At 35.0% G+C, this 12,075-nt stretch overlaps 2 protein-coding genes across 2 annotated transcripts in view; both read right to left on the reverse strand.

Annotated features, from left to right (window-relative positions):
* The window catches only part of LOC145672705 (BCL2/adenovirus E1B 19 kDa protein-interacting protein 2-like), a 108,714-nt gene extending 106,103 nt beyond the window's left edge, over positions 1–2,611 (reverse strand). The window contains exon 1 of the mRNA XM_081741876.1: positions 2,520–2,611. Coding sequence (XP_081598002.1) covers positions 2,520–2,611 — 92 coding nt within the window. The remainder of the gene's footprint in view (positions 1–2,519) is intronic.
* On the reverse strand, positions 1,535–10,730 carry LOC145673529 (uncharacterized). Its single transcript, XM_081743319.1, has 2 exons — positions 9,349–10,730; positions 1,535–4,510 (listed from the first exon to the last, which is right to left on the reverse strand). Exon 2 carries the CDS (start codon positions 4,497–4,499, stop codon positions 3,420–3,422), a length of 1,080 nt encoding a protein of 359 aa, XP_081599445.1. The 5' UTR covers positions 4,500–4,510; positions 9,349–10,730; the 3' UTR covers positions 1,535–3,419.
* Between the last annotated feature and the right edge of the window lie 1,345 nt (positions 10,731–12,075).

The following is a 12,075-nucleotide window of genomic DNA, read 5'->3' on the forward strand; positions in this document are numbered from 1 at the left end:
TATAAGTTTCTTATGAGTCTTCAATTTTACCACTCCAACGTAAGTTTCTTTAGAACTACCAACAACAGTTTCCAATTCACGTGGTGAAATGCATTTTTTTTTTTTAGATCAATAAATACAACATGAGCTTCTTTTCCTTTTTCTATACACCTTTCACCGATCACTCTTAATAATCCAATTGCATTTGGTAAAGTAATGATATAAAAATATAACTATATATTCAATTTTGCATTATAAACTGCCATTTCTTATTATTTTTTTTATTTTATTCGTTTATTTATTTCTGTCATTTTGCCAGTCATTTTCAGTGTTTTATTTAGCCACAGCTGCCAATCTTTACTTATGATGTAACTCCTTATTAGAAAGGTAACACTGCAGTGTTCGCAGATGTGTTTCTTCTCATTTTGTGAAGATGCTTGACCTTGAAACCGGAAAACGATAGAAAGTTGATATAATGAGAAAATGTAAGTTCCCGTTAACTTGGCAATGTGGCACAAGCGACGAGACAGATGATGTTTCCAGAGCATCAGAGGAAATGGGATTGGAAAATTGTTTCTAGGATGCTGTTTCGCTGTCAGCCGTGAGAAGAATGGATTTGCATAGAGTGTTCGGTGACCCACAATCTCTTCAATAGATTTTGATCTCAATTACACACTAATTGAGATGCTTTCTTCATATTCAAAGTCTTGCTTGCTTCCACTCTTCAATGATAGCAGCTTTCGAAATGAAAATAAAAATAATTATTTTGCTTCTGAGTGATTCAAATGCAAGATTGTACAGCGAAATTCCAAACGAGAAAAACTCTTATCAAATACGAAACTCCCTTTATCCGAAATTGAAAAGCAGATACACGCATGTGATTCAATAGAACTTTCACTTCTCTATCTACTGAAATGTTGAAGCAGATGGATGCTTCCTTTTCCTTATCGCTAGGATAATTCGATAAACGTCTGTAAAACAATACTCGACAAATTTATAGATTTGCTTCAGAAAGTATCTTTTTCTTCTTCTTTTGTATTTTCTAAAAATCTGTTAAGGATATGATAAGTACTACTAAATTTGATACGTAATCAGTATATATTTACTTTATGATATATTATTTTTATTTTTTTGATCTGATAATTTTTTTTGTTCTAAATATACGTGCAATTAATGCATTTTGCATCCTGAAATTCAATACCGGTTCACCTCAATTGTCACGGGAGTCTTTTTTTCGGAGCATATCGCCTGGGGAATGATTAAACCTCAGATACAACGCCGATGCTCTATTCCCCAAATTCCAGTTGAAATTAGGACTCCGACTGTTACTTGGTGTTGAGGAAGAGGGAATGGTCGATCTTTATGAGCCATCAGGCTCCAGAGGACTTGCCATGCTTGTGGAAGTGGCAGAGACAAAACTAGAAGTCGGTGGTTGAAATGTAAGAGGTGGATGTCTGGAGAACATCTCAAAGGCATTTGGTGTAACATGCTGTTGTATGATTAACGTTTGCGTTTCGCGCAGGTTCTTCTTTTTCTTCAAATAAAATAGGATCTCTTTTTGGTAGGCGTGATAAGTTTATTGAAGTTAATGAGAAAAACAGAAGTTACAAATTCCACAACAAACAACTACAAAATCTCACTGACTGTTCTTTCAGTAAAATTATTAAAGTTCCACTTCAGATAGAAAACAAGACACCAGATACGATAAAATATAAGAATATACGATGTAAAAATGTCGTTAATAAGATAGACGAAAATACAAGATGTTATAAAACAAGTTACTGTGACGAATCAAGATACAGTAATTCTAGATACAGTAGTCTCAGATACAGTAACGCTAGATACAGAAGTCGCCGATACAGACCGCGAAGAATTTAGTAACAATATCGAAGTGCTTCCCCGGAATGTGCCGAGCCTTGTATAGCAACTAGTATATAAAACTATCGTAAGCACAAAGATCGAATAATCACATGAGTTTAGGTCGACACGTGGATGCACGTGGAGACCTATCATACAGACTTTGAAACTGGACTTAGTAATCCATGCTCTCACTGCGTGATGTACACACGCGTACATTATCTTACTTCCTTGAAAAAGAAACCATTACAAAAGAGAGTATTTTGAAAGTACATACACTATCATCACATATGTGTGACCCTTCAGTGACCCTACATCCTGTTCTTGGCTGGCACATTATCAATAGCTTAAAGAACAAAGATTCGTCTTTTATACAATATTAACATTGACTTCAAAAATAATAATATAACAACTATGAAATACACTAACTTATAATCGAACCCCGATCCTTTATATACACTATATACAGTGACATTCCAGGTAAGTACTGCTAAGAGGGGAGGTGCATCGAAGGTGATAAACAAAATAAGAAAAAGAAAAAGAAAAAAAATAACAGTAAATATATGTTCATACAACACCTCCCTCCTTTTTTGAATTTTCATATCAAATTGCGAATTTGGTTGCGAATTTGGATACTGAAAATTCACAGTCTGATATGAAACATTAAAAGATTTTCTTTTTACCTTTCCTTACGTAGATTAGGACTTTTCTTAGGGGGAACAGCTACCTGTAACTCATCTGTAATCTCAGTAAGCTGCTCTGCAATTTTTGACATGACTACAGGCTCAGTGGTATCTTGTTTTTGATTTATTTTGGTAATAATAAAAGGTTTAATGCATATTTGTTTACAACAGCTATCATCATCAAAATACCTTTTGAAAAAGCGAAAACATTTACATCGGTAACAACAACAAAATATTAATATTAGAGCTATCAGAACTGTACCAAAATATGAAAACCAAGAGAGATGGGTTACCTTTTCAGAATGAAGTAGTTTCCATTGTTCATCATCTATTTTCTTTTCTACTTCCTGAATTTTATGGCTTGCTACTTTTAAGTCACTAACCGAATTAATTACATGCTGAATAGGTAGGTTAATTTGCATATCTTCCAGGTATATATGAGAATTTAATATTTCACAACAATTATCAGTAAGATTTAATTTCGGAGTAAAGTCTTTACCTGTAACATTGGTTTCATACCATGTTTGTGTTTGGAGGATCGCCTTCAAACCATAAGCTTTACAATTATTATCTAGATGAATAATACCTGAATTTGTTAGAATTAAATCATAAGGTTCAAATCCATTACATAATATTGTCATTTTCTCTTCCTGTGGAGCAGCAAAAATCCACTCATTATTATTTAAGGTTACGAATATACAATGATCAATTTGTATCACATGTTTATTACAATCCATGGGAACATAATGAACATATTGTAATAATTTCATTTCACACTCTTGATTTATATGACTAGACAAGATAGGAAACGTTTGTTTACACAAAAACCAATCTTGTTTAAGAATCTTACATTTATTGAACTCAATTTCAGTCATTTTTGCGTAATATTGCTTAATTGAATCAACTAAAAGGTAAGGTTTTTTCAGGTTGAATAAAAACAAACTTATTTGTTGTATTCTTTATTTTAGTGGGGAAGGGAGTTAACTTATATACTAGATAACGAATGGAATCTGTCAAAGGGAGTCGAATTATATAGGCTAATATTCCATTATTGATAAACACATCTAAATTAATTATTTTCAATAACAAGTAACTATTCCTAGTACTTGTCCCAATTGGTAAAGATAACGCACTATGGAGGTCACTTTGACTAGCCTTCCAATGTTGGATTATTTGATAAGGAGTGATTAGGTGAGGCTGTAATACACCTTTCTGTGCATTTAAAATTGCTTGTAAAACAATTTCATACTGATCCTTTAAATCTCTTAAATACCTTTCAACTTTTGCGATATGTTCATTTATTGTATACTTTAAATTTAAATCCAAAAATGCTTCATTTAAATGTCTCTCTCTTTTTGATATCTCTTTACTTATATGCTCTAAACCTTGACTCAAAATATTTTCGTTAGTCTCCACTGTGTGAAGAGTTTTATTAATACCTTGTAGGGTAGATTTAACAATAGTCATCTGCTCTTTACTCAATTTCAAGAAATCTAACTGTTCTTTTTCTAATTTATTGATTTTTTGAGTGTAATAATTGGCATCTTCATCGTCCAAGGTGCCAAATAGAAATTTAGCAAGGTGACCAATACCATCTATTAACCCTCGTTTTCTTCTACTTTCTTGCGAAGAAATTTTTGTTACTTCTTTTATTATTTCCTTAACCTCTTTGATATCAGATACCTTAGTCAAAACTTGATTTACGAACACTGTAGCACAACTTGTTTTATTTGATTTTACCACTGAGTGTCTACACAGGTTTTGTGTCCTATCTACGTAAGTTTCCAAATTACGAAAGCTTATATCTAGCTTAGTTAAGTTAACGTAAGAGACCAATTGCCAGTAAGTATTATATAACTGAACCTCTCCTAAAGAGTCATAATAAATACCTGCCGTATTTTCAAATTTCTTTATGCGTGCTCCAAGCTCTAGACTACTACATATAAGAGAAACCAGTAGAATAGCTTTAAGTCCTATCATTTTGAACAATCCTGTAAATATAGAAACGTTATTTTACTTTCCTTACTTTTTTTTTTTTTTTTTTTTTTTTTTTTACAAGATAACATGAAGAATTTGAGTTACTTAATAATACATCTTTAATCTATTGGCATGCACAGTCATCTCTTGTTTGCCAACCTTTAAGGTACAGTTTACACCTTTTGTTCGAATTATATCGTACGGTCCGCGCCAGAGACTGTCAAGTTTCTTTGATCTGCCGCGGCGGACTGACTCATCATATAATAACACTTTATCTCCTTTCTGAAAAATGCATTCGTTTTCGTTTCTATCATAATATTCTTTACTTTTCTCCTTTTTGTCAATGAGGTTTGCTCTAGCTAATCCGTGCATCTCCTGCAATTTGTGTCTCAACTGTTTTACATAGTCATCGTAATTGTATACAACTTCAGAGGGTTTTCTTTGTAATACACCTGGTACATTTACAGGTTTCCCGAATAACAGTTCGAAGGGAGTGTATTGAGTGGAACTATGAGGAGTGGTATTATAACAGAAAGTAGCATATGATGCTAATTCGTCCCAATTATTCTGATTTTCTGCCACATAACATCGCAAGAAAAATTTTAAAGACTGATGGAATTTTTCTATACCACCATTCGATGCCGGATGGTATGGGGTAGTATGTAGTTTTTCTATTTGTAACAATTTACAAATACGCGTGAAGACATCGCTTAAGAAATTACTTCCGCAATCTGACAATATACTGTGTGGAATGCCAAATTTTAGCACTACATTCTCGACAAAGGCTTTGCTGATTGTATCAGCATCTTGAGAAGGGATGGGAATCGCAATAACAAATTTTGAAAGGTTATCTTGTACAGTCAATAAATATTTGTTTCTGTGTTCTAAAGTTTCTGGGAGAGGCCCGACTAAATCTAAAGAGACCTTTTCAAAAACTGTACTGGGCGTGTCAGTTATTACCATCTTCATTTTTACCTTTTGCTGTGTGTTTCTATTCTTTTGACATATTTCACACCCTTTTATGTAATCTTCAACATCTTCCTTCAATTTTGGCCATTCTTTAATGTCAATATTATTTAAAGAAAGGTACTTCCTAATCTTTTCATAACATCTATTCATTCCTATATGTCCACCTAGAATTTGGGTATGAAACTCTTCTAAAATTTTGTTTTTCGTTTCTAAGTCTAAAGCTTCAGCTTTTTCTTTCTGTTGTGAATCACAATTTGATACCCTATCTTCTTCTTCAATAACATCTAAAGAATACATTCGTGACAAGGCGTCAGAATTTGTATTTAAGCTTCCTTTCTTATACACAATTTCGTATTGATATTCCTCTAAAAGTATTCTCCATTTTAAAAGTCTAGATGTCGGATTTTGTACTCTAAAAACCCACGTTAGTGGCTTGCAATCTGTGACAAAAGTTACTTTTGTTCCGTAAATGTACGGTCTAAAAACTTTGCTAGCCCACACTAGAGCCGCCAGTTCCCGTTCAGTCGCTGAATACGATCTCTCTGCTTTATTGAAAACTCTACTAGCATACGCAATTGGAAGATCTTTGTTTATTTCACCCTGTGAGAGAATAGCTCCGCAGGCAAATGCCGAAGCATCCGATGTGATTATAAAAGGCTTTTTAAAATCAGGATACTGCAAAATTGGAGGAGTTGTCAATTTCTCTTTAAGAGAATCAAATGCAAGTTGTTGTTTGACTCCCCAAGAAAACTGGACGTTTTCTTTTAATAAGGACGTTAAGGGTAAAGCAATTTTACTGTAGTCTTTTAGAAATTTCCTATAATATCCAGTAAGTCCTAGAAATCCCTTAATTTGTTTCTTAGTTTGAGGAACAGGAAAGTTCTGAACTTTCTCCACTAATCTTGGATCTGGTTTTACTCCGTTAGGTGTAATGACATGTCCTAAGTATGTTAATTCTGGCTTCAAAAATTCAGTCTTATCTACACTTAACTGCAGGTTGCTTTTGCGAAATCTTTGCAAAATCTCACGTAATCTACTATTATGCTCTTCTAAAGAACTAGAGAAGACCACTAAATCATCCAGGTAGATGAAACAACTCGTACCTGTCAGCCCTGCTAACACTGTATTCATCAATCTTTGAAAAGTGGCCGGTGCTGTCGCCAGACCGAAAGCAAGTCGCTTGAATTGATAATGATTTTCAGGTGTACTGAATGCAGTTATAGGTCTATCCTTTTCCCTAATATAGCATTGATGGTACCCACTATGGAGATCTAAACTGGAAAAGTAACGCGCATTGGCTAAATTACTCAAAATGTCGTCTATGTTAGGTAACGGAAAGGACGAATGGACACATAGATCATTGACAGATCGATAATCGACTATTAGTCTATATTTCTGTTTTCCTGATGCATCGAGTTTCTTTGGAATAAGGAAAATAGAACTGTTCCAAGGAGAAGTTGAAACTTCTATAATGTCTTGTTTTAACAACTCTTCTATTTGTCTATTTAATTCTTCCTTATGACATTCTGGCACTCGGTAATTCTTTTTGTTAACAATTTTGCCTACATGTTTAGGATCAATAACAATTTCATGTTCAAGAACATTTGTAGCAGTTAGTTTGTCTCCTGGTAGAAAGAAAACATCATTGAATTCATCGCAAAGTTCAAGTATACTTTCTTTTTCTTTGGGTGGTAAATGACCTAGCCTTAAAAGCTTATGAAGTAATTTTAAACGTTCAGTTAAACTTTCTGAATTTGACTTTTGTGGAACCCTGTCTTTTTCACACTGAATATTTAAAACATGGTTTTCTTCTAATTTCTCTAAGTCTATCGGATCTAAGGTAATATTCTCTACTGAAGAATTTACATTTAACACACTAGCTATGCATTTATTTTCTTTCGCTACTGTCAAACAAGAAGAAAGAAAAACACCCGGTTTAATTTCTCGTTTTTCTACAATTCCAATTCCTGTGCTGTTTGTGGGAACAAAAACTAACTTCTCGCATCGAGCTGGAATACTATATGTCAACGGTAGTATAAGCTTATCGCTGCCCTTAAGGTCAAGTTTCTGGTAAGCATGTGTTGACAAGGTAGGAGGAGGAGGAGGATGGAATTCTAACAAACAATTTTTTTGTTTCAAGAAATCACGTCCAAGAATGTGTCTGCCTTTTGATAAGCATCCTTCCGAAATAATGTGAAATTTATGTGAGAATTCTACTCCTTTTATCACTAACGTTAGATAAATAGTACCTAGTGACCTAGTTTTAACATTGTTTAATCCTTTCAATGTCACAGTTTGTGTTGTATCGATATTCTTTCTAAAACTGCATGGAAGTGCATGGATTTGCCAAAGACTTAAATCACTGCCTGTATCTAAGAGAAAAGTTGCATCAGCATGCAATTCTTTAATGAATGCCGTAATAGTACCTTCTTCTTGATTTGTTACTATGCAACCCTTCGTGTTATCTGAGATGCAAACAGGTTGCTTATTTACATCCATTTGCGGTTTCCCTGACCATTACAACTTGAGCACATCTGACTACTGCAGGCTTTTACTTCATTAAAATGCAGAGAACTTTGTTCTTTATCACAAATTCTCTCATTTCCACTAGTATTTACCCTACTAGTATTTCCACTAGTATTTACCTTACTAGCAACATGCAAACAATTGCTATAACCTTCCGTGCCTCGCGCGGCGCTCTCGGAAAAATTACAATTAACCCCTCCTGTGCCTCTCGCGGCGATCTCAGGAGAATTACCATTAACACATCCTGTGCCTCTCGCGGCGATCTCAGGACAAATTTCACAAACGTGTACCGTTTTCATAAACTGATTAGAAGAATTTCCTCTTTCCTTTCTTTTCTGTAATTTGCATTGAGCTTTGGTGTGACCAGGCTTATGGCATAGGTAACATACTAATTCTTTCTTTTGAGCTTTCTTACTATTTACATTTGGAAAGGGGAGAGAAGTGTGGGAAGTGATCTGTGTTTCTTCTTCTAGAGCGAGTTCGATAATATATCCTAAGGATGTATCATCATCGCTTTTAGATCGTACAATCATCTGAATTCTGTCATTTGTTAGCCCCTGAATAAAACTCGCTTTAGCTAAAATTTCAACAAGTGCTATAGCTCCTGGCAATTTAGATGCATCTATAACACGAGCAACGGCTTCGCGTAATTGACTTTGAAGAGTGTCTACTTTACTTGCCCATGAAGCAATTGAATCAGCTTTGGTTTGTCTAGCACTAAAAAGCTGGCATGCATAAAAATCAATAGTTCGTCTAATGGAATAATTTTCTATTAATATTTGTTTAACAGCTTCCCACGTAGTAGTGGTTTTTCTAACTAATAACTTAGATCTAGCATCCCCAGTTATTTTTGCTTTAACAAATTTCAAAAGTGTACTATGCTTAGCTGGGTCAACCAATTCAAAAGCAGCATCTACATTAGACAGAAATTCTTCTAATGCTTCTCTTTTTCCCGAAAATGGTACAGAAATTAACTTTAGTGCTTCGGACACACTACAATACTCTATTTCTGTATCAGAAGAATCAGCACTACCAGTGGTAGCCATTGGCAATTAGTACTTACGTTAAACTATACAATTTAAATTTACAAAAAATTTTGTTAGCGACAATACCTTTCTTACACCTTCTGTTTTGCCAAGTATTCCCAAGATTAAACGAATGAAATATTTTAATCCTTCCCTAGAGGAACGGTGAATACTAAAGCCTTCTATCCTAGACTGTTCTTGTCTTGATTTTACGTTATTCACTTCACAAGTAAACAACAACCGCGGTGACCAAAGAACAAATCTTTTCTATCTCCAGGCGTAACACTTTCAAATTTTGGAAGTTCAAACAAGCAATGAAAATTGTAACCCACCTTGAATTTCCTGTGATGGGGGGTGCTGCTGGCGTCGATCCTGGTACTTTCCTGATGTTGGTTTAAAGATGAGGCCTCTGGATTTCCACAAGATCTCGGCTTGGAATGTTGCTCAACTGGGACCAGCCACACTTGAGAATGGTACTGCTTACTGGATCTCTGGAACTGGTTGCAATAAAACTGGAACACTGGAACGGTGTGTACGCCGAGGTATCCGCTACACCTTGAACAGGCAAGCTTCTTGCACTCACAGTAAAAAAGGTATTCTCGACGAAGTGCGGTCTGTATCTGGACGTAACGATATTTTAAAACGTATCAGCTTCGTGTCGAAGAACGAACTCTGACTACAATGATGAATGTTCAACTTGGTAACTGTGGAACGTGCACTGGAATCGAACTTCGTGTACTTCGGTTGAGATCCTGCCCAGCTGCCACCACTTTATTTTCCTGTTGTATGATTAACGTTTGCGTTTCGCGCAGGTTCTTCTTTTTCTTCAAATAAAATAGGATCTCTTTTTGGTAGGCGTGATAAGTTTATTGAAGTTAATGAGAAAAACAGAAGTTACAAATTCCACAACAAACAACTACAAAATCTCACTGACTGTTCTTTCAGTAAAATTATTAAAGTTCCACTTCAGATAGAAAACAAGACACCAGATACAATAAAATATAAGAATATACGATGTAAAAATGTCGTTAATAAGATAGACGAAAATACAAGATGTTATAAAACAAGTTACTGTGACGAATCAAGATACAGTAATTCTAGATACAGTAGTCTCAGATACAGTAACGCTAGATACAGAAGTCGCCGATACAGACCGCGAAGAATTTAGTAACAATATCGAAGTGCTTCCCCGGAATGTGCCGAGCCTTGTATAGCAACTAGTATATAAAACTATCGTAAGCACAAAGATCGAATAATCACATGAGTTTAGGTCGACACGTGGATGCACGTGGAGACCTATCATACAGACTTTGAAACTGGACTTAGTAATCCATGCTCTCACTGCGTGATGTACACACGCGTACATTATCTTACTTCCTTGAAAAAGAAACCATTACAAAAGAGAGTATTTTGAAAGTACATACACTATCATCACATATGTGTGACCCTTCAGTGACCCTACATCCTGTTCTTGGCTGGCACATTATCAATAGCTTAAAGAACAAAGATTCGTCTTTTATACAATATTAACATTGACTTCAAAAATAATAATATAACAACTATGAAATACACTAACTTATAATCGAACCCCGATCCTTTATATACACTATATACAGTGACATTCCAGGTAAGTACTGCTAAGAGGGGAGGTGCATCGAAGGTGATAAACAAAATAAGAAAAAGAAAAAGAAAAAAATAACAGTAAATATATGTTCATACAACAATGCTTGCAATCAGTCCAGTAGTCATGAAGGAAAGTATGTTATATTCAACAAAACACTGTGTACAAGCAAAAATATACCCTGTAATTAACATTTTATCAAATAAATCAAAGAATCGTCATTTAAAGATGATTTTATTTATTCTAGAGCTTTTAATAGATGGGTGACACCTGTCATCCACGCGCCTAACGCAAGGTTAAAGAAAGAAAAGGGCAAGGAAAACTATTTTCGGATCCTCGAATCCCTGGTCTTGAAGTTTCAAAAAACAAAACAAAACACAAAAGTTAGTTTCGTTTCACATTACCGTAGACTTCCAAACTATGGGGATTCAATTCTCAAACATCAAGTAGCACATTTATAACTCGGTTGTAATAGATTAAGAACATCAAAAGTTAGAACCTGTTTCTCGGACCCTGACTTCCATATCCATATCAGAAAACCAGTATCCGCTATGCCTTACTGTTTTCGTTCTATAGTGCTAAAGACTGAAACTGGAAACCACTAATCTCAAGCACTTCTGATTCAAAGCGAGGTTACAGATCCTATTTTTGGGAATCTGAATCGACTGCAAGAAATTGCATCTCGATACCTCTTACCGTTTTGGCTCTACGGAAATCAATATTGAAACCGGAAAAAGAAGCAAATTTCAATCACTTCCCATTCTAGTAGTATGTTACGGATTGTGGTGGGTATTTTCCTTTCACACTAGGGATGCGCACGAGTCGAGACATGTCCCAAATCTCGACTCGAATCGAATTCGAGTCGAGACACATTGTAAAATTTTAGACAAGTCGGAACAAACTTATTTCTCGACTCGAATTTTCGAGTCCAGTTGAGACTGCTCGTAAAAATCTCGACTGGACTCGAATGTATCAAAAATCTTTCTATAATTTTTAATATTAGAAAAAATGAAATCTTTGAGTTTTACGTCCCACGGTTATGCCGGTTAGGCTAAAGGAGACGGTGATGATGAGTAATGAATGAAATGGTGGAATGAAGAAAGTGGGAGGAAACGGGAGAACCCCGAGAAAACCCACGCACACGGTGTTTGTCCACCACAAAGTTCACTTGGCGGGGGCTGGGATCGAACCCGGGACCCCAAGCACCAGAGTTGAACGTTCTACCACTGAGCCATTTTTATTATTAGTTTGAAGAAAGTATTCACTCGGAAACAGCCTTGAAAACAATTCCAGCATTTATTATTTTAGAAAGGTGCAGAACGCATAAACTTAATACTTAATCTTTTTCAGCTTAATTCAATTAATTAAAACTAATAATTAATGTTGTGATATTTGATTGTACTTCAAATATAATAATAATAATAATAATAATAATAAT

This window comes from Thermobia domestica, chromosome 16, assembly GCF_964235325.1.
Source record: "Thermobia domestica chromosome 16, izTheDome1.hap1.1, whole genome shotgun sequence".
Taxonomy (NCBI): Eukaryota; Metazoa; Arthropoda; class Insecta; order Zygentoma; family Lepismatidae; genus Thermobia; species Thermobia domestica.

What these genes read in the sequence shown, in the direction of transcription:
- LOC145673529 (XM_081743319.1), bottom strand. Translation starts at nt 4,499, where the DNA reads ATGATAGGACTTAAAGCTATTCTACTGGTTTCTCTTATATGTAGTAGT.